The sequence below is a fragment of the Bombina bombina genome, chromosome 4, assembly GCF_027579735.1.
Source record: "Bombina bombina isolate aBomBom1 chromosome 4, aBomBom1.pri, whole genome shotgun sequence".
In the NCBI taxonomy this organism is placed as follows: Eukaryota; Metazoa; Chordata; class Amphibia; order Anura; family Bombinatoridae; genus Bombina; species Bombina bombina.
In genome coordinates this window covers 47,511,657-47,535,699 of record NC_069502.1, presented here as the reverse complement: position 1 = coordinate 47,535,699, position 24,043 = coordinate 47,511,657, and the positions used below count along the sequence as shown (strand labels likewise).

The 24,043-nt window shown below is 39.0% G+C and overlaps 1 protein-coding gene across 1 annotated transcript in view; it reads left to right on the top strand.

The window, feature by feature from the left end:
* The window catches only part of LOC128655888 (interferon-induced very large GTPase 1-like), a 120,660-nt gene extending 112,359 nt beyond the window's left edge, over window positions 1–8,301 (top strand). The window contains 2 exon segments of the mRNA XM_053709479.1: window positions 2,458–7,999; window positions 8,002–8,301. Coding sequence (XP_053565454.1) covers window positions 2,683–7,999; window positions 8,002–8,090 — 5,406 coding nt within the window. The 5' untranslated portion in view covers window positions 2,458–2,682 and the 3' untranslated portion in view covers window positions 8,091–8,301.
* Window positions 8,302–24,043: the final 15,742 nt, after the last annotated feature.

The window sequence follows — 24,043 nt, the reverse complement described above, 5'->3', positions numbered from 1 at the left end:
AATGACTCTTATGCCTTAAGTGTAGTTTTTGCATAGGAGACCAAGATAATCTGTTTGCTGATATTTCCCTATTGCTCTCAGCTTATAATAATAATCAGCAATCACTGAAACTTTATTTTATGTATAAGACAGCCAAAGTAGCTGATTCCTGGGTGTATCTGCTTATCAGACCTTATAGTAAAGAAGTTCCCCCTTTAGCCAGTGCTCAGAGTTATTAGCAATATTACAATGTGTTCTTATGCCAGACTACATTGCCTGTGGGCAATGTTCGGCTAAGTATACCTCTGTTTTCAGGTATTTTGGGGTTTTCTATATGACCCAGTTATAAGCTATTTGCTACTTATATCTAGATATCAGCTGAAAAGTGGATCAGAGTAAGATTATTTCCAATATTAGAGTGCTTAGAAAATGCCTTGGTAAGTACAGACGGTGAGATAGAAAAACATAACAATTATTTATCTTTTAGCAAGGGTGGTAACATACAAAAATTTATACACTGCATATAACCTTTTCCATTGCCCAGTGCTAAAGAGCAATACATTGTTTCTTGATTCCTAAAGCATTATGATACAGTGTATCTATTTAAGATTATAACCAGCAATTCTTATGCTTTAAATACAACTTTTACATAAAAGACAGAAAGTAATCAACTTGCTGGTGTTTCCTATTACTCTCAACTTAGGAAAGTTCAACAGACAATGCTTTGTACACTTGTTCCTTTAGGGCCAGTGCAACTTATTCTTTGAGAGAGTTATATATAAAAAAAAGAAGAAGAAAAGCAGCCCTGTGATGGTTCATATTGTTGATAAACTTTCAAGGTTTTTTCCTTAATTTCAGTTATAAAGCCTCCTTTTTCTTTCCTTCCCCTTTTGCTCCCTCTGCCCTCCTCCTTCCCCACTTCTTCCCTTCTCTCTTCCCTCTTCTGCCCTCTTTTCAGAGGTTGTTTAGCCCATAAAGTTGTTCCCAGGTAGGCAAAAAGGATTTGAAAGAGTTATTCAGCAGAGGCAGATGTTATCAAGCAGAAAAAAAAGATATTTGCAAAAGTTAGTTAGCACATTCAAGTGATGCAAAGCAGATAGATTCCTCTTTATACAGCTCCCTTGATCCTGATGTTAAAGCAAAGATAGCCTTAGAGTGTTTCTCTCTTTAGGAAATACTCTTCGCAATATAATTTATGAGGCTAGTATTTTTTAAGGGCCTTTGAGTTTATTTCCCTTGGCCAAGACTTAGCTCAGCCGGCATTATGTATATAAGGGCCCTTTTTCTTTACCACAAGGAATGTACTGAAATTACAGTATTTTGTTAACAGCTAAGCCGTGGATATTGAATTCTGGCTATCCCCCAAAAGTTCACTGCGACAGATTAGGGACCAGAATTGACCCCCCTCCTCCGATGGACAAGTAATCTTAAGAACAATACCTGAAGGGCTCAACCCTCGCCGACCGCCTTCAGCTCACCCCTCAGGGGAGTGAGGGCTACATAGCTCTGTCCCCTCACCATTAGATTAGATTAGATTAGGCTACATAGTTCTGTCCCCTCACCATTAGATTAGATTAGATTAGGCTACATAGCTCTGTCCCCTCACCATTAGATTAGATTAGGCTACATAGCTCTGTCCCCTCACCATTAGATTAGATTAGGCTACATAGCTCTGTCCCCTCACCATTAGATTAGATTAGGCTACATAGCTCTGTCCCCTCACCATTAGATTAGATTAGGCTACATAGCTCTGTCCCCTCACCATTAGATTAGATTAGGCTACATAGCTCTGTCCCCTCACCATTAGATTAGATTAGGCTACATAGCTCTGTCCCCACACCATTAGATTAGATTAGGCTACATAGCTCTGTCCCCTCACCATTAGATTAGATTAGGCTACATAGCTCTGTCCCCTCACCATTAGATTAGATTAGGCTACATAGCTCTGTCCCCTCACCATTAGATTAGATTAGATTAGGCTACATAGCTCTGTCCCCTCACCATTAGATTAGATTAGGCTACATAGCTCTGTCCCCTCACCATTAGATTAGATTAGGCTACATAGCTCTGTCCCCTCACCATTAGATTAGATTAGGCTACATAGCTCTGTCCCCTCATCATTAGATTAGATTAGATTAGGCTACATAGCTCTGTCCCCTCACCATTAGATTAGATTAGGCTACATAGCTCTGTCCCCTCACCATTAGATTAGATTAGGCTACATAGCTCTGTCCCCTCACCATTAGATTAGATTAGGCTACATAGCTCTGTCCCCTCCCTCTTTCTTTACAGGCCTTTATAATGTCCTACCAAACTATGCAATCTTCATTTTTATGTGATTAAAATATTGTTTATTTAGCCAGTAACATTACTTAATTTGCTGAAATAAAGGATTGCCATGCACTGTGCAGCCAATTGCTTCTTGTAACAATAACGCCTAACAAGTCTTTTTTTTTTAATGGTTATTTTCTCTTTCAGGAATATCTGGGGGCAGCAAGAAAAGATGCCAGAGGTTTGCAAAGTGGACAATGCCAATAAATTCAAAGCAATTTGTTTAAGACCTGGATTTTGATGACATCTACTACAAGAGAAAGATGGGAATTGATATATTCAAGCATTATGATACTTAGCAGTGAATGATAAGCTGATATATCTTAAATAAATCCAACATTGTTATTTACGTTAGATAGAAGGACTGACAGAATGTTATCAACTATAAAACAATGCCCATCTGAGGGGAAAATACCAGAAAATAACGCAAGTGATGGAGAACACAGACAGATTTCTGAGTTTAATAAACTGATTGATACTTTTCAAACAATAAAGGAAGAAATGGAACATGTAAATGAAGAAACGGCATCAAGAGAAGAAGTACAACAAGCAATGCGTAACGCTACAAATACTATTAATCTGTCATTGCAGTCTTTTCTGCAGACCATGAGACACCTCAATCAGATTGAGAAAGAGCTGCTGTTTCTTTGTATTGCAAACAGATTTGGATTTTGTGTAGAAACACGTGAGTTTCAAAGTCTTTTAAGGCCAGAAGATATTCAGTTCATGAGTTCTAAAATGCAAGAATCATATAAAGAGTATTCAAACTTGAGAGAACAATGTGCTCACCGAGCTCAAGCCTTTGTACTGCTGACTGGCTTGGAATTGGTTTGTGAACAAACCAAAATATCATTAGAGCAAAAACAAGAGCGTATTAGTTTTATGAAACAACACCTGGCAGAGTTCTTCTCATGTGATGTTGACCGTATGCTTAACAGTTATACTGACAGTTCTCAATGGGAACATTTGGAAGAAGATCTCAAAAATATTATATATCAACAAGGAAACATAAAGAAAAGATATCTACAAACACATAAATATATGAAAGTTCAGAAGCCAGTCTCTTATTCTACTGAAGAAACATTTAAAAATCCTCTTAAAACAGAAAGTAATGAAATTGTTCCAAATCTACTTAAAGAGATTGACCTTATAAAATATTATCCACGAAAAATGAAGACTGCAGATTTTCATGTAATTTCTAAGATTTATTTTAATGAAAGTCAGACAGTAACAACAAAACAGCTTCCTTTTCACTTTTTGCAAAAACTACTCCTGTTAGATTACCGTGCAAGATATCTCCAGTGCAAGCCGGAAAATGATTCAGGATCAGCAACAAGGATATTAACTGCTGGGAATAAAGCTTCAGAAACTTTTAATAGCTTCTTCAATGAATCTGATGATAACAGTGATGAAGTAACTACAGAGACCAACACAGGTATCCACCCAATGGATGTCCAGATGGCTATTTTTCATTGTGCTGATGATTTTACCAGGCAATATATTTACACAAAGCTCTCAGTTTGCCAGTTTGCCCTCCCACTTCTGATACCTAATCCTGATACCAAGGTTGAATTTCCTCTTGGGTTGTTTAGAAACCTTAAGAAAACATGGAAGGGTAAAAGTAAAGTCAACTCTGCAAAACCTATTATTGAAACAGATACACCAGTGGTATCTTTCATTCGACTTGGTACATCACTGGTCTCTAAATCACAGATTATTAACTCCTTGCTAAGTAAGAAAAAACATGACACATTTTTCCATCGTCACTGCATAGGAAGTACCAAAAACTCATTGCTGATGAAAGGTGTTGTAGACGTTGCTTGGTATTGCCCCAGTGGCACACAAGATGACATGTTTGATGATTGCATTGCATTCACTAATCTCCACGGTGATGCACTGGAACATGAGAAACAACTGCATTTTCTTCAAGAAATTTCCTCAGTCAATGTGATATTTGTAACAAGTTCTAAAATAAATGATGAAAAATACAAACAAGTCTTAGAACATTTTTATAGTTCTCCTAAACCATTAATATGTCTACTTACAGACAAAGAACGAACTCAACAAAAGAGCGGTGTAAATGTAAAAATTGGGATTAAAAACAGAAATGAAGCAGAATTAATTAATGAGCTTACATGTACAATTAAAAAAATTGTGTCTATATCAAAGATCACAACCTCTCTTGACCGCTGCGCAAATATTGCTAGGAACTATGAGTTCATTATTGATGAAGATCAAATCCAGTGCAAAGAAGACAAAAAAAAGGCAATTTATTTACTCAGTTTGTTAAAAGATAACTTATCAGCCATGAAGGAAACATTCCTTCCTTTACAAGGACAACTTTGGCTAACGTGGTGCAAAAAAGATAAGGAGCTTACTCGACTTAAGGGAAAAACAAATCTGAGCATTGAGCAATACCGTAATAACATTGAGGAAGAAAAAAATTATTTAAGGCAAAAACAATTACAAAGAGCATTTCCTCTCAATGAATTCATGAGATATTTCCTGGAAACCCTACACTCAACCCCACAATCATTACCAATGTACTTTCTTCAGTGGTTTAAAATGTATTTAGATAAATTATCATCAGAAAAACATTCTGTGTTGTATGAGGAGTACCATGAATTGTGGTCAAAACTTTCTATTGAAAAGGAAAAGAAAAACAGCAATGCATTTATAGAAATACAGCAAAAAAGATTAGAACAAATATCAAAACAGATAAACGACTCAACATTTGGCCTTGAACACATTCTGAGAGAATTAGGGCAGATCTATGAAGCTCAAGAAACCGTTTCACAATCAGAGAAATGTTCATTCGCCTTACCTGAAATTGCTGCCAGACTTATGATTTCTGGATATCCCATTGAGTTGATGGACGGTGATGCAGCACATGTGCCATTGAAATGGATACGAGCAGTTTTAGATAAATTGATTGTAATGTTAGGAGATCCAAAACTGTTTGTCCTTTCTGTACTTGGCATACAAAGTTCAGGGAAGTCAACATTACTCAATGCTATGTTTGGGTTACAGTTTGCAGTAAGTGCCGGAAGATGCACCCGAGGAGCCTTCATGCAACTTGTTAAGGTTGATGAACACTTGAGGAAAGAGCTGAATTTTGACTATGTACTTGTTATTGATACTGAAGGTTTAAGGACCCCTGAATTGTGCAACAAAGCCACAAGTCATGATAATGAACTTGCTACATTTACCATTGGTCTGGGGAATCTCACTCTAATTAATATTTTTGGGGAAAATCCTTCTGAAATGCAAGATATTCTACAGATAGCTGTACAAGCATTCCTGAGAATGAAGCAAGTAAATCTCAGACCAAGTTGCCTGTTTGTCCATCAAAATGTAGGGGAACTCACAGCAAAAGAAAAAACCATGGAGGGACGAAGACGACTTCAGGAAAAACTAGATGAAATGACATTGACCGCAGCTCAGCAAGAACACTCTGACATAAAATGCTTTAATGAGGTCATCAAATTTGATGTGAACACCCATATTCATTATTTTGCCCACCTCTGGGAAGGTGATCCACCCATGGCTCCTTCTAACCCAAGCTATAGCCGAAATGTGCAATTTCTCAGAAACATCATACTTGACACCGGAAGGAAGGAGTACCAAAGTAAAATATTAAAAATGTCAGATTTCAAAATCAGGGTTTGTGATCTATGGAAAGCTTTGTTAACTGAGAATTTTGTATTCAGTTTCAAAAATTCTCTTGAGATAGCAGCTTACAATAAACTGGAAATTAAATATGGACAGTGGACCTGGGAACTAAGAGAACACATGCTAATCCTACAGAACAGGATGGATGTCCAAATCAAAAAAGGTGAAATTAAAACAGTTGAAATATCTTATCTTCATAGACAACTTGAAGAACCATATGACAAAGTTATGAAGGATCTAGAGATGTTTTTTAGTGATGAAAGTGATGAAGAAGTACTAATACAGTGGAAAGCAAATACCAAAAATAGACTGTCTACTCTGAAACAACATCTAATAGAACAGACAAGGAAAAAAATAGATGAATTAAATATATCAAATGACAGCAGAAAAAAGATAGATGAAATGGAAGGACATTATGAAAGTGAACTGTTTGGAAGAAGCAAAGAGCTGGCACTAAAGTTAAAGGGAAAAGAATTAAGTGAAGATGAACTGAGGGAAAATTTTAATACATTATGGAATTCATGGATTGCAGAGGTGAAGAAAAAAAACCCTCCTGCTGTCCCACCAAAAATAAAAGTCGATTTTGAAAATGTTCTGATTGAGCACTTTGGAAAGGAAGTTAATGTGTTAGCTATAATCAAGGATTCCTCCAAATGGGATTCTTTCCATGATGAATTTTTCAACATTCTTCCTGCAAAACAAAAACTGTATGGCACTAAAAAACTATCAAATGATGATAAAGAAAGAGTCAAACGGACAACATGTGCTCTAGAGCAGCTTATAAATGAATATATTGAGAGAAAAAAGCAAGAGAAAATGGACTATCAGATAAATTATTTTCATGAAATTTTGCATAAAATAAAAATGGAGCTGAAGGAGTTAATTCATGAGTTTAAATGTAAAAATCAATACACAATGCTTGTGTCAGTGTATCTTTGCCGTAAAGCAGTGAAAAGTTTTAAGCAGATGTCTGAAGCTTTCCAAGAAACAAACAAACCTCATATTCATCTTGAAAATAAGAGAGACTATTTCTTTCAGAGCTTTAAATGCTCTTGTGAAGGAAAAAAAAAGATTGCTTCATTTGCTGACTTGTTATGTGCAAAACTTAAAGAGGCCATCCAACAAGCAGTGTATGAAAAGGCTGCAATAGACATAGCGAGGGAGATGAGGTGCAACTACCCAGCCTTCAGTGGGAACAGATCGAACCTAGAGAACTATATATTGAAGTCACTGGCTGAAAGAGAAGATTTCCCGGCATATTATGAGTATATTCAGAACCCCAAATCAGCTTTTAAAAAGTTCATTCAGGAATGTGTTGAAGACTACTTACTTGACAAAAGTTGTTCAAGGCTGTCAACATTTTTAAACACCAGCATGGACCATTACAAAACTCTGATTCTATCAGCTATAGAGAATTCAATGACAAGGATAGAAAAGATACAGAGTAATGTGAGCTTATGGCTGGATACGTTCTGCTCAGAACTGGGAGACAACATAAACATTTCACGTAGTGACTTCAAAAGTGTAGATCAACAAGATATAGATGACATTGGTTTTCTAAAAGAAGCCATGTCAAAGGCACTGGAAATAGTAGTGCAACAACTTAATAAAGACTTTTCTGTTAATGACATGACTAAATTCAGATCTAAGCCACATGAAATTCTGCTAGATCAGCTGGCTGGCTGTTGGCATCAGTGTCCTTTCTGCAATGCCATCTGCACTAATACAGTGTCCGAACATGACGGTGACCACAGCGTCCAGTTTCATCGTCCTAATGGACTTAAAGGCGGCTATTATAAAAACAAAAATACGTTTATGACTGATATCTGCACCAGTCTTGTAGCCAGTGATAATTCGTTTTATATAAGTCTTGATTCAGATGTTCTATTCCCCTTCAAAAAGTACAGAAAAGCTGGACCTCCTTATTCTAACTGGTCAATTACACCTGACAGCTCATCACAAAAATACTGGAAATGGGTTGTTTCTCGCTTCCAGTCAGACCTGGAAAATCAGTATAAAAAAAGTTTGAAGGCTTAGGGAAGATTCCTGAACTATGGAAGCAAATAAGCAAGGAAGACGTTATCTCAGAGTTGGAAATAAATAGTTAAATATCTTTTAACACCAATAAGTTCAAAAGTGATGTCATCATATCTCATTTTGATCAATAAAAACAGACATCACGGTTCCATAATATAATTATTGCTAATACTCCCAGATTAATTAAATTGTCAATGCTATAACTAGCTACAACTACTTATGAGTATGTTTTTGTAATAACATTGATCTGTATTTTAATAAAAGTCATGTTGATTAATACAACCATGGTTTTAGAGTTTTATCTAGATAACAAACGGTTAATCCTTTACAATTATTAGGAATATTTGGAGTTTGGAAATATGACAGTTCACATTGTAAGAGATATTACAAACAACCTTCTGCTGTTTGTTATAAATTATATATAAAAAAATAAATATAGGGGCATGTCCAAGCAGAAATCCTGGGCGGTCGCACTTATTCAGAGCTCCAGTCAAGAAACTGTTAATCCGCCGATTTTTGGTAAGACTCAACAGCAATATTTCTACAATTGCCCTGTATATCACAGTACTACTCTGCAGTACAACATAAACCACAACATTTGCTGTTTTCCTGACACCGGATTACAAAATTGGATTGGGTGAGCGCACCCCCCTGCCAGTAACTATATCAATGCAACATCAGAAAATGGCCTCCATAGGGGACATAGAGGTGCTCTACTGTCTCAGCCAGCAGCTTGATAACCTTGAAAGAACCATGCTGACAGGGGCTGAACTACAGGGGGTCCAGCTTAAAAAAAAAAAAATGTCCCCAATAAAAAACGTTGACCTGCCACTGCCTGCACTGATATCATGTGAGTGTGATGTCATGCTTCACTAGTGTCTCTGTCTATGACTACAGGGGTTAGTGTTTCTGTTTTAACCATTGGTGTTGTTATGAGCTGCTTATTCTATTTTCATTATTTTATATGTTTAACCAAACTTTTCCTTTTCTTTTACTGAACTCTTCTCTGAAACTGCAGATATATTACTTCTGTATTTTCCAGCAATTCACTTATAAACTAATAAGCTACGTATCTGCATTTTTCTAACAACTTGCTTCTAACCTAATAAATTACACATACATATAACTTTGTATTGGCTTTTTCTCATAGATTGTTTTCTAAATGTCTTAAAATCAAGGCCACTTTGTCTAGTATTATTTTTCCATCCCAATTAGTATCTGGCCAAATTCCAAGAAAGCATATCTTACTAATTCTAACATAGAGAACCTGTTTTTTTTAGCAACCACTAATCATGTGAGATTTATTGGCCAATTATTATCAGCCAATTAGCTCTCTGCTTTGTAAGTTACTGTAATGGTATAAAAATGCATGTATATGAAAATGAGTTAGTCTTGCGTTGCTGTGTTTTGTGCTGGGACACTGTTGCAACAGTGTAATAAAGATTACCTCTCCTGAGGTGAGCCCTTGTTTGATAAATATCTGGTCTGGACCTCTTTATTACTGCACCTTAGACGAGCTCACTCACGACAGTAACTTGGCGACTCTGGTGGGACGTGCTTCAGGTCGACCTTCCGTGCCTCCCTGGCTTGGAACCAACATCTGCGCGCACCCATCTGATTCAGGTCTATAGCTTACCTGTGGGAGGTTTTGTCTTGTTGGCCAGGGAGTCCCGGGGGCCATAAGGGAGTACGTCCTGAGGAACAGACCACAAACAACGGACACAATCTACCCCTTGGACCGGTCTGTGAGTGACTTCTTGTCTTTTGTGTTCATGTACGTGTAATATATGTTGTGGGTCTTTTACCCTGTTTTTGTTTTATATATTGGATCACTATTAAATTCAGTGGGACATCTGTCTGGCAGTTAAACACCATTAGGGTGCCAGCCCACTATAAAATAAAGTTTCAAGTGGTAGGGATTTTACAGAGGCAGAAATAGTGATCCAAGACATATTGTGACTTGAGACTATAGTGCTAATCTCTCCCACTAAGCAGGGACGTTGAGGTAGTGTCCGTCCGGTAACTGCAGGGACTTGATTGACTACAGTGCTAATCTCTCCCGCTAAGCAGCGACGTTGAGGAAGTGTCCGTCCGGTAACTGCAGGGACTTGATTAGGGATTAAAGTGAAGTGTGGATTTTGATGGGTTAAAGTGCCCCTGTTTTTGGTCAAATTTTTGTAGACTGGGCACTTTGTCATCAAAATTTATATTCACTTTGAGGAACAGGGATATAATAATGTAATCCTGGTTGTCTAAAGTAGACAAAGACTCTCCCCTTGCTAATGTATATGCAAATTAGTGAAAACTGCTTGGTTATAAAAAAAAAGAATATACTTTATACTTTGTGCACAGAACTCTGAGTTTCCTATACTCTCAGCCTTGATCCTAAATTAAGGTGGCCAAGATTTGGGTCCTTTGAGCTCCCTAAATTAATTGCCCTCCGCAATCTTCTGGTTGATATGCCCTGACCAGATGGACTACTATTATCTTTTTGAGAATAGTAGGGTTGCGGACGTCAAAACCCAAATGAAAATGTGTTTTCTGTGTCACTAAAAGTTTGATGTATGATAAAATTGCCTAAGAATAAATGCTGGGAGTGAAATATTTGAGGTATGCGAGTTGATATGATTTTTGTGTACAATCGCTGCAAAAGAAAGCTGGCCTTGATGTTTGATGCAGGCTAGAGCTGTGTGTGTGTATCAGGGATACTTAGCAAAGATATTAGCTAAGAAATGTGACACTAATGATTTGCTTGTTATTGCTGTAACTTGGTTTTAAAGTCATATGTATGTTCTTAATTTTGTGTGCCAAAAATAGCATTTTTTTTTTAGTTTTAAGTGATATTTGTTTTATGCATGGGTTGATGAGAGATTTAATGTGTTTCCATCTGTTTGAGGCATCTAAAATATATTGTTTTTGCAAGTGAAGTAACTAATGACTTTGAAAGTGCGATGGTGTGTGTGATTTTTGTCACGCTCTAGTAAATATGAGAGTTTTTCTGGTATATGATTAATGGGTTAAGTATGTTGTATTTGCAAGAGTTAAAGATAAAATAGGTAAAAGAAAAAACTTGTCTTGTTTGCCATTGGAGTTCTGCTTCTTTGCTGTATTATGGACTGTGTGTCATTAGATGTATCTAAAGTATGTGGGTCTGTTTCTTTTGCAATAAATATTTAAGTATATGAAGGTTGTGATGCAATAAATATTTAAGTATATGAAGATTGTGATGCATTGGGGAGGTGGAGTTTTGATGGTAAATAAGACAATAAGGTTGAATATGTAATATGATAAATGGTCAGCCCTTATGGGGACAGTACACTGTAAAATTGTTTTTTATTTTAATGTATTTTCAAGGACTTGTTATACAAGCTGCATAGTATAAAATGTAGGAGAAATTGCATTTGCAAGTTTAAGACAGTAAACCTCCAATGTGCACACACAATCAGCAGCTAACAAAATAAATTAAAATATAACTCCCCACACTTTACATTTAACTGTCTCTGGGAGCATAATCATTGCATAAGACCTGGATGAATTTTTATATTTTTTTTTATGTTGTTTTACAATACTTTGGTTACATAATCACCTTGTGCACAGACCCTTCCTTGTATAGATAATATAAAACCTGCCGTTTAGATAGCAGAGATTTAGGCAGTGTAAATCAATCCTCTCTGTAAGGCAAACGGAACTGATGACAGCTGCCTGCCTGCAGTCTTTGTGCTGCAATCTGAGAGACTAGCAGTAGAATAAAAAAAAAAAGTTACATTTGCTTTCCAGCTGATTGAGGCTTCATGCCGATGTGGATTTGACTTCTGAGTTGAATACATACAGTTCTGTGTAAAAGTCTGTTCTAAATACAGGAGTGGAATTGCATGTTGCAAACGCTTTCTTTTTCTCTTCAAATAAGTTGCAAACTGAGAGATATCACTGACCTGAATGTATTCAAGCTCTAAAAAAAAAAACTGCTCACTGCTCAACACGGAGCCAGGGGGTGGAGCATGTGCTATGCAATGAAGGCAGGGAAACCAGAGTGGCCACAGAAAAAAAGAAAACAAAAATATTTAAAGGGGTATAGGCAAACTGATATAAAATCTGAGATTTCAAAAAAATATTTACAGAGAAAGAAAATGAGGTTTATTGTATGCTCAGCACTAGTATATTTAACTATGTTAGCAGTTTCAATTAAAAATATTTTTAATTTGGGTAAACTGTCCCTTTAACTATCCTGCACCCCACTGTGAGTGTGGCTTCTTATGCTGGCTTGTTTACTTAGGCTGATTGATAGATGAGACTCCAGTATAAAACTTTTACTATAGGTGGGTATACCACAGACTAAATCAGCTATTTCAAAAGGAAAAAAAGGGCAAAGGAGCTTGTACAGGGACATTCTTTACACATTTATGTGCCACACGCAGTACACCTCTTACTCAATCAGACAAATACACAACATTTTTTAAACCAACGTCTCACTAGGTATGAGACATTGCTTCTTGTACCTTCTAATATCACTATCATCCACTGTACCTCTCTCAACCCAGCAACTTTGTTACCTCTGCCTGATGATGGTACCCCACACCATGACTGTTTATCTGTATCTCTCTTTTCCTCCAAACCAAGGGATGACATCTCTGATGTGCTTCTACCTAGCCTGCATTGGACACTGTTCTGTGATGGAAGTTTGAGGATGGTGAATGTTTCTGCTGTAGTCATGACAGATTCTGTTATAGAGGCTGAGCCCCTCCCATCTCACTACAGTGCCCAAGCGGCTGAGCTACATGCACTCACACTTGCTTGTCAGCTCTCAAAGGACAGGTCAGTAAACATTTACACTGATAGTAAATATGCTTTAGGGATTGTACACGCCACTGGTCAATTATGGAAATTAAGGGGTTTTCTAACTTCTGCTGGTACCCAAATTGCCAATGCACCACATGTTTCTGCACTCCTTGACTCAATCCATTTACCCACTTCCATCTCTGTCATGCATTGCAAAGCACACACCCACTCACAGGAACCCATTTCACTTTGTAATAGTTATGCTGATCAAATTTCTTAGCATGTAGCTTCTCTGCCATTTATCCTTCTTTCACCCCCACTCACAAACCTCACCCTCTTGACACTACATTGTGTTCCCTTTACACTTCTCTTCCTGAACAAACTGTTCACCTCTGGACTATTCTTGGTCTTACCTGTGACTCTTTTGGTATCTGGTCCACTCCAGATGGATGCCCTACTCTACCTCAACCACACCTCTCTCATATGCTATCCTTTCAGCATAACCAAACACAGTGAGGTACCACACAACTTGCTGAAACCCTTAACAGACAGTGGTTTGCCCCCCCCCCCCCATCAAGCTGCAAAATGAGTTGTATTGAATTGTGAGACGTGCTCAATTCAATCCAAGGGGGGAACCTAAAGGCCCACTAGGCGGTCGCCCATGGGCATTTCAACCTTTTGAACGATTACAAATTGACTTTTCTGACATACCTCCCTGTAGGGGTTTCAAACATTTACTTGTGATAGTGGACGAACTTACTGGATGGGTCGAGGCCTGTGAAAGTCCAAGAAGTTGCCAAGTGAATGCTAAAAGAACTCATACCCAGGTTTGGCCTCCCCAGAGTAATTGAATCTAACAGAGGAACACATTTCACAAGTAATATTATTCACCAACTGACATTAGCCTTAGGCTATGCTTGGCATCTCCATACCCCTTGGCATCCAGAAAAGCTCAGGCCAAGTGGAAAGAAAGAACCAGACCCTAAAACAGACTATTGCAAAAATTTGTTCTCAAGCAAGCCTTAAATGGGTAGATGCTTTTTGCCCCTAGCACTGTTTGGAACTCGCATAAACCATAGGGGGACCCTCAAGCTCTCACCATATGAACTGTTGTTTGGTAGGCCACCTCCTTTGTATAGTGCCAACCTTACACCTGCCTGACCTTGCAGTGGGTGATGTATAACTAACTGCTTATCTTTTGCAACTGCAAAAGCAATTACATTCTCTCCACAGACATGCCTCTCTCTCAGTCTTTGCCATTGGACGTGACTGCACATCCCTTCTAGTCAGGTGACTTCATTTTAGTCCAGACCTATCAAAAAAAGCCACTGCAGCCTCTCTGGAAAGGTCCTTACTGGTTTTGCTGACTACTCCAACAACTATTAAAAGTTGCCAAGGTCGACTCTTGGATCCATTACTCCAGGTGTAAACGATACAGCCCAGAAAAAGAAGCAGCCTGCAACGGAGCAAAGAAAGAAGAAGCTGGGGCAACCAAGGCCTCTGAAGAAGGGGTAACCAAGACCCCTGACATCGAGTGATTAATTCATACCCTTCCTGGTTTGAAACTCAGACTAACCAGAAATAGTAAAATCCCACTATCTGAATGAGTGAAACTGAAAAATTTGTCTTCCTTACTCTTATTTTCATTGTGTCACTCCTCTGTTATCTTGAGTAACATTCCTCAATGTGTCTCCTTTGTTTTGTGTCACACTTTTGACCATGCTCTCTTACTCTATTTCTCAATATGTGTCTCCTGGTCAGTGTGTTTGTTCTAACCCCTTTACTAAATAATCTTGTTCTGGTAACCTTGTATCTGTGGCAGTTTTCCCTCCCACTACTAGCTGCCCAACAAGTAATTATACTCAAAGTTTGCAATAAAAGTCCTAAGGGTTTTGTTATCCAGTCTATTTGCATAGCCCCCATTACTGAATGTGGTTTGAAAATTATGGAGTGGGTAGCTGAGAAACGAAAGTTACCCCTCCTTGCTTGGTGTTCCCATATAGCTAACTATGCCACAACCCCTTCTTACCCCCATTATTCTATTCCCTGTAATGATCATTTACCTAATGCCCAATTGTCCTCAGAGAACGGTCCCTTAGGTGAATGGGGACTAAACTCACACGTTGTCCTACTCCAAACTATAGCCAATCACACTGAGGGCAATTGTTATATTTGTGCTCGCATTCCCACTCATCATAAGGGGGGTATTCCTCTTATGGGTATTAATGTTGATTTGTTTACCTTTGATTTGTCTACTTTTATTCCTCCAGGTACACCATTGTTCAACCTATCAGGTAATTTTATCTCTTTGGGAGGCACCTCATATGGTACTATCTGCAGGGAAATTGGCCAAGGTACGGTGCGGTTGGGTGCCTCCCTATGTGAGTATGCAATTTCCAGTAATGGCACTAATTTCCAGCTGGTAAATTCCTCTGGAATGATCCTGCCTGTGAATCATAATCTCACTGCATTTTTTTTTGTTTCCTCCAGGGCCCCAATTGTACTTTTGTTTCCCCATCCCCTGTACAATCTTTCCTTAACAGACCACCCCCTGGGTTGTATTGGATATGTGGACAGACAGCGGTGTCAGTCCTCCCTGCTAATTATGCAGCCATCTGCTTCCTGGGTGTGGTAACCCCAGCCGTCCGTGTTGTTCCCATGCTGCCCTTGGGCCCATTTCGCAATAAACGTGAATCTGGAAGCTCGCTGTTCCCCCTTGTCCAACAGTATGCTGGAGATTCAACTGGTCGAGCTATCCTCCCGGCCGTTGGTGTCTACCTGAATCATCAGGACATCATCATGTTATCTGTGATACTACAGACCTTCATGAATGAGAGTGCAGGAGTTGTTCAGAGTGTGGCCAAGAGTTGAAGCAGCTTAGACAACTAGCATTGCAGAAAAGGATGGCCCTTTGATTACTTCCTGGCTTCCCAAGGAGGGGAGGGGGGTGTAGTCTTGTGAGCAAAGAATGTTGTACCTATGTTACTGATCAATCACTTAATTTGAGTCACCATCTCACAATTATAAGGTCCCTTTCCCAGGATGTCCGAGATGTGATTGATGACAAATTTGGCCTTGGATGCATTTTTGACCATCTCTTTGATTGGCTACCTAATTTGGGATGGTTACGCTCCCTTTTTCTGTATGGCATTGTTATTATAGTATGCCTTATCCTGATGTATACATGCTGTATACAATGTGTACCTGGTTTAATTTCTACATGCAAGAGTGTTTTCTCTGTGTCTCATTCTTCTCCCAAATACTTGTTTCCCTCTTTCCATTTTGAATCTCCCCACCATGTTGAGATCTCTCTCGACCCTGATTTCTTCTGAGTTCATCTACTTCTCTCCTACTCTATGTCTCTTTTGACCTCTTGATCTTACAATGTTATTGCCTAACCACCAGCTGTGCCCTAAAATTCCCTGTCTTATCCCTATGCAGGATGCACTACATCCCTAGGATCGTCTAGAACTTTCCTACATTGGGAAACTGGCCACTGACAGACCATGGACCATCATCTACCTTGATGGCCACCCCGGTCGTAGCCTGTGTACCCATACCCCACTCCTTTTTCCCTCCCTGGTGGTTTCTATTTCTTCATTGTCTTTCTGTATTGTTTTATTTTGTTTTCATATTGCATTACCTTATACTTACACTCTCTATATTTCCTTCACAGGTGCAGAATTCCTTCACCTCCCAAACATGCTATGATACTGCCTGACAACCCACTATTCACCATCAACTCTGCAAAAATGATGGGGATTGTTAATTGTTGTTAATGAATCTGGGAGGGGATGTTTCTGCACTATGTCATGTCACACTGCACATATATATAGGAATGTTTAGGTAGTTGTCTACTCCACCCGACGGCGCTTAGCGTCCGGGAATAGCGGAATAGTCTACTACCTAACAACTTCACTCCTACCTTGTTTTTGCTTACCCTCTTGTAGTCCTGTGAACCATCTTGGACAGGAGCACCCATGTACTAATAGCATTATGATTGTCACATTGAGTTTTTGTGATTGCAGCACTTTGATGTTTGCGATCAAAGGGGGGAATGTTATGAGCTGCTTATTCTATTTTCATTATTTTATATGTTTAACCAAACTTTTCCTTTTCTTTTACTGAACTCTTCTCTGAAACTGCAGATATATTACTTCTGTATTTTCCAGCAATTCACTTATAAACTAATAAACTACGTATCTGCATTTTTCTAACAACTTGCTTCTAACCTAATAAGTTACACAAACATTTAACTTTGTTTTGGCTTTTTCTCATAGATTGTTTTCTAAATGTCTTAAAATCAAGGCCTCTTTGTCTAGTATTATTTTTCCAACCCAATTAGTATCTGACCAAATTCCAAGAAAGCATATCTTACTAATTCTAACATAGAGAACCTGTTTTTTTTTTAGCAACCACTAAACACGTGAGATTTATTGGCCAATCATTATCAGCCAATTATCTCTCTGCTTTGTAAGTTACTGTAATAGTATAAAAATGCATGTATATGAAAATGAGTTAGTCTTGTGTTGCTGTGTTTTGTGCTGGGACACTGTTGCAACAGTGTAATAAAGATTACCTCTCCTGAGGTGAGCTCTTGTTTGATAAATATCTGGTCTGGACCTCTTTATTACTGCACCTGAGACAAGCTCACTCACGACAGTGTTTATGTGTGTGTATGTGTATGTGTGTATGTGACTGCGTGTGTATTTATGCATGTGTGTGTGTGTGTGTGTGTGTGTATGTGTATGTATGTGACTTTGTGTGCATTTATGCATGTATGTGTGTATGTATGTATGTGACTGTGTGTGTCTTTATGCATGTATGTGTGTGTGTGTATGTGTGTGGAACCAGCAAATTACAGACCTTGTTACTACAGCATGAGGGGTAAACAGTGTCACTATACAGTACCACTATATACAGTACGGGGGGCTGGACCATATCACAGACTACTGTGGTCACTTTATAAAGTACTGGGGCAGGTAGGGGCAGGCTAGCCATCTCACGATATGTATCAAATTCACATTTTGGGGGTGGAGGGCCCTTCTTGGATCCTTGCAACTGGGCCCTGTGGTTTCTAGTTACGCCTCTGCATGCTGAAGCTGCTCGATAGGGCCCCATTTGATTATCTGATTAGTATTTGCCAGGAAGACTGCTCAATACTTGCAATCCCTAATGGCTTACCTGAGATAGACGGCGAGACAATGCCGAAACTCCCAGGTCCCTTAAACTGGACTGCACATACTCCATTTAGAGTTTGATAAAGCACGGTTAATGTGCGAAACATGTTAGATAGTTGTTGGAGGATTTGGGATCCTCAATTTTAAATGTTAGTGATTTCTACAACCTAATGATACTAAACTTAAACACAAGGTTTCTAATTTAAATGGGTAGTAAATTATCTTCACTTATATCAGAGCAGTAATTTGGCACCTAACATAGCAGTTACACTGCAGCTCTGATATTGGTAACCATAGAATGTGGAACTGTTAACTGCCACATATGGGTCTGTGTGTGTGCCGCATATGGGTGGCGATGCAAAAGTTTAGGTTAACTGGTATTTGTGGTCTGAATTCAGAGTTACACCATAACATTACGTAATATTATGCAATATAATAACTGTGGCCCCTAGTTATCAAGCCGTCAACCTCAAATACGCTGGAATTCCACAGTGCATTTGTGGCGAGGCTGATTCGCCTTAGTTATCAAGCCCTAGATACCTGCAAAAGTAGAATTTTGCGACGTAAGCTTCGATCCGCCGGACTCAGTCCGACACAGATCGATTGTTACGTCACTCCAGCTGTTCCCCACACAAGTGCGGCACAATCTGACTACTTTTGCTAGTTATCAAAAAACTAGCAGGTACACTTGGCACTTTTCCGGCCCAGCGGGGGCGGCGGACCCATAGAAATCAATGGGAGTCTGACCATAGCGAAAGTTCAAGTTCGCTGCTGCCAGACATCCCATTGATTCCTATGGGAGCTGTCTACACCTAACACCCTAACATGTACCCCGAGTCTAAACACCCCTAATCTGCCCCCCCTACACCGCTGCAACTAAATAAAGTTATTACCCCCTAAACCGCCGCTCCTGGAGCCCACCGCCACTCTAATAAACTTACTAACCCCTAAACCGCCGCTCCCGGAGCCCACCGCCACCTACATTATACCTATTAACCCCTATCCTGCCCCCCCTACACCGTCGCCACCTATAATAAAGTTATTAACCCCTATCCTGCGGATCCCGGACCTCGCCGCAACTAAATAAATAGTTTAACCCCTAAACCGCCGCTCCCGGACCCCGCCGCAACCTATATTACACTTATTAACCCCTAATCTGCCCCCCCCTACACCGTCGCCACCTATAATAAATTTATGAACCCCTATCCTGCCCCCCTACACCGCCGCCACTGTAATAAAATTATTAACCCCTAAACCTAAGTCTAACACTAACACCCCCCTAACTTAAATATTAATTAAATAAATCTAAATAATATTTCTCTTATTAACTAAATTAATCCTATTTAAAACTAAATACTTACCTTTAAAATAAACCCTAATATAGCAACAATATCAATAATAATTATATTGTAGCTATCTTAGGATTTATTTTTATTTTACAGGCATCTTTCAATTTATTTTAACTAGGTACAATAGCTATTAAATAGTTATTAACTATTTAATAGCTACCTAGCTAAAATAAAGAGACATTAACCTGTAAAATAAAAACTAACCTAAGTTACAATTACACCTAACACTACACTATACTTTAATAAATTATTCCTATTTAAAACTAAATACTTACCTGTAAAATAAACCCTAAGATAGCTACAATATAATTAATAATTTTATTTTAGGATTTATATTTATTTTACAGGTAACTTTGTATTTATTTTCGCCTAGATTTAGAGTTTTGCATTAGAGGGGGTGCGTTAGCTACGCGTGGTTTATTTCTAACGCACAGAGGCCTAGATTTAGAGTTTGGCGGTAGCCGTCAAAACCAGCGTTAGAGGGTCCTAACGCTGGTTTTGGCCACCCGCTGGTATTTAGAGTCAGTCAGGAAAGGGTCTAACGCTCACTTTGCAGCCGCGACTTTTCCATACCGCAGATCCCCCTACGCCATTTGCGTATCCTATCTTTTCAATGGGATCTTTCTAACGCCGGTATTTAGAGTCTTGGCTGAAGTTAGCGTTAGAAATCTAACGACAAAACTCCAGCCGCAGAAAAAAGTAAGTAGTTAAGAGCTTTCTGGGCTAACGCCGGTTCATAAAGCTCTTAACTACTGTGCTCTAAAGTACACTAACACCCATAAACTACCTATGTACCCCTAAACTGAGGTCCCCCCACATCGCTGCCACTCTATTAAAAAATTTTAACCCCTAATCTGCCGCTCCGTACACCGCCGCAACCTACATTATCCCTATGTACCCCTAATCTGCTGCCCCTAACACCGCCGACACCTACATAATATTTATTAACCCCTAATCTGCCGCCCCCGCTATCGCTGACCCCTGCATAATTTTTTTAACCCCTAATCTGCCGCTCCGTACACCGCCGCAACATACATTATAGTTATGTACCCCTAATCTGCTGCCCCTAACACCGCCGACCCCTATATTATATTTATTAACCCCTAATCTGCCCCCCACAACGTCGCCGCCAGCTACCTACAATAATTAACCCCTAATCTGCTGACCGGATCTCGCCGCTACTCTAATAAATGGATTAACCCCTAAAGCTAAGTCTAACCCTAACACCCCCCTAAGTTAAATATAATTTAAATATAACGAAATAAATTAACTCTTATTCAATAAATTATTCCTATTTAAAGCTAAATAATTACCTGTAAAATAAATCCTAATATAGCTACAATATAAATTATAATTATATTGTAGCTATTTTAGGATTAATATTTATTTTACAGGCAACTTTGTATTTATTTTAACCAGGTACAATAGCTATTAAATAGTTAATAACTATTTAATAGCTAAAATAGTTAAAATAATTACAAAATTACCTGTAAAAGAAATCCTAACCTAAGTTACAATTAAACCTAACACTACACTATCAATAAATTAATTAAATACAATACCTACAAATAACTACAATTAAATAAACTAACTAAAGTACAAAAAATAAAAAAGAACTAAGTTACAAAAAATAAAAAAATATTTACAAACATTAGAAAAATATTACAACAATTTTAAACTAATTACACCTACTCTAAGCCCCCTAATAAAATAACAAAGACCCCCAAAATAAAAAAATGCCCTACCCTATTCTAAATTAAAAAAGTTCAAAGCTCTTTTACCTTACCAGCCCTGAAAAGGGCCATGCCCCAAATAATTCAGCTCTTTTGCCTGTAAAAAAAAACATACAATACCCCCCCCAACATTACAACCCACTACCCACATACCCCTAATCTAACCCAAACCCCCCTTAAATAAACCTAACATTAAGCCCCTTAAGATCTTCATACCTTATCTTCACCATGCCAGGTTCACCGATCCATCCACCGAAGTCTTCATCCAAGCCTCCGAAATCTTGATCCAAGCCCAAGCGGGGGCTGAAGAGTGACGTCCATCCTCCGGCTGAAGTCTTGATCCAAGCGGGCAGAAGAGGACATCCGGACCGGCAAACATCTTCATCCAAGCCGAATCTTCTATGTTCTTCAATCCGATGACGACCGGCTGATCTTCAAGACCTCCAGCGCGGATCCATCCATCTTCACCGACGACTTCCCGACGAATGACGGTTCCTTTAAGGGACGTCATCCAAGATGGCGTCCCTCGAATTCCGATTGGCTGATAGGATTCTATCAGCCAATCGGAATTAAGGTAGGAAAATTCTGATTGGCTGATGGAATCAGCCAATCAGATTCAAGTTCAATCCGATTGGCTGATCCGATCAGCCAATCAGATTGAGCTCGCATTCTATTGGCTGTTCCGATCAGCCAATAGAATGCGAGCTCAATCTGATTGGCTGATCGGATCAGTCAATCGGATTGAACTTGAATCTGATTGGCTGATTCCATCAGCCAATCAGAATTTTCCTACCTTAATTCCGATTGACTGATAGAATCCTATCAGCCAATCGGAATTCGAGGGACGCCATCTTGGATGACGTCCCTTAAAGGAACCGTCATTCATCGGGAAGTCGTCGGTGAAGATGGATGGATCCGCGCTGGAGGTCTTGAAGATCAGCCGGTCGTCATCAGATTGAAGAACATAGAAGATGCGGCTTGGATGAAGATGTTTGCCGGTCCGGATGTCCTCTTCTGCCCGCTTGGATCAAGACTTCAGCCGGAGGATGGACGTCACTCTTCAGCCCCCGCTTGGGCTTGGATCAAGATTTCGGAGGCTTTGATCAAGACTTCGGTGGACGGATCGGTAAACCTGGCATGGTGAAGATAAGGTAGGAAGATCTTCAGGGGCTTAGTGTAAGGTTTATTTAAGGGGGGTTTGGGTTAGATTAGGGTTATGTGGGTGGTGGGTTGTAATGTTGGGGGGGTATTGTATGTTTTTTTTTACAGGCAAAAGAGCTGAATTATTTGGGGCATGCCCCGCAAATGGCCCTTTTCAGGGCTGGTAAGGTAAAAGAGCTTTGAACTTTTTTAATTTAGAATAGGGTAGGGCATCTTTGTTATTTTATTAGGGGGCTTAGAGTAGGTGTAATTAGTTTAAAATTGTTGTAATATTTTTCTAATGTTTGTAAATATTTTTTTATTTTTTGTAACTTAGTTCTTTTTTATTTTTTGTACTTTAGTTAGTTTATTTAATTGTAGTTATTTGTAGGTATTGTATTTAATTAATTTATTGCTAGGGTAGTGTTAGGTTTAATTGTAACTTAGGTTAGGATTTCTTTTACAGGTAATTTTGTAATTATTTTAACTATTTTAGCTATTAAAGTTATTAACTATTTAATAGCTATTGTACCTGGTTAAAATAAATACAAAGTTGCCTGTAAAATAAATATTAATCCTAAAATAGCTACAATATAATTATAATTTATATTGTAGCTATATTAGGATTTATTTTACAGGTAAGTATTTAGCTTTAAATAGGAATAATTTATTTAATAAGAGTTAATTTATTTCGTTAGATTTAAATTATATTTAACTTAGGGGGGTGTTAGTGTTAGGGTTAGACTTAGCTTTAGGGGTTAATCCATTTATTAGAGTAGCGGCGAGATCCGGTCGGCAGATTAGGGGTTCATTATTGTAGGTAGCTGGCGGCGACGTTGTGGGGGCAGATTAGGGGTTAATAAATATAATATAGGGGTCGGCGGTGTTAGGGGCAGCAGATTAGGGGTACATAACTATAATGTATGTTGCGGCGGTGTACGGAGCAGCAGATTAGGGGTTAATAATAATATGCAGGTGTCAGCGATAGTGGGGGCGGCAGATTAGGGGTTAATAAATATAACATAGTGGTCGGCGATGTTAGGGGCAGCAGATTAGGGGTACATAAGGATAACGTAGCTGGCGGCGGTGTACGGAGCGGCAGATTAGGGGTTAATAATAATATGCAGGGGTCAGCGATAGCGGGGGCAGCAGATTAGGGTTAATAAGTGTAAGGTTAGGGGTGTTTAGACTCGGGGTACATGTTAGGGTGTTAGGTGCAGACTTAGGAAGTGTTTCCCCATAGGAAACAATGTAGCTGCGTTAGGAGCTGAGCGCTGCTTTTTTGCAGGTGTTAGTTTTTTTTTCAGCTCAAACGGCCCCATTGTTTCCTATGGGTAAATCGTGCACCAGCACGTTTTTTAAGCTGGCCGCGTCCTTAAGCAACGCTGGTATCTAGAGTTGCAGTGGCGGTAAATATGCTCTATGCTCCCTTTTTTGGAGCCTAACGCAGCCCTTCTGTGAACTCTAAATACCAGTGGTATTTAAAAGGTGTGGGGAAAAAAAAGCATGCGTAGCTAACGCACCCCTTTGTCCGCAGAACTCTAAATCTAGCCGAGAGTTTTTTTAACGCGGGTATTTAGAGTTTATAAACAACCTTCTAACTCTACTCCCAACGCGTATATTTCAGACGCGGAATCACGCCCGCTTTAAACAGTCTCCCATAGAGATCAATGGAAAAGCAAACAAACACGCCTTTTTCACCTAACACTCGATCTCGCAAGAAATACGCACTGCTCGGTCATATGACGTATACCACATAATGCACAACAATAACACACTGCAAATGTCAGAACAACAATCACAAAACATAGCACACATGCATTACACATTCATAAGCGGGGGAAAA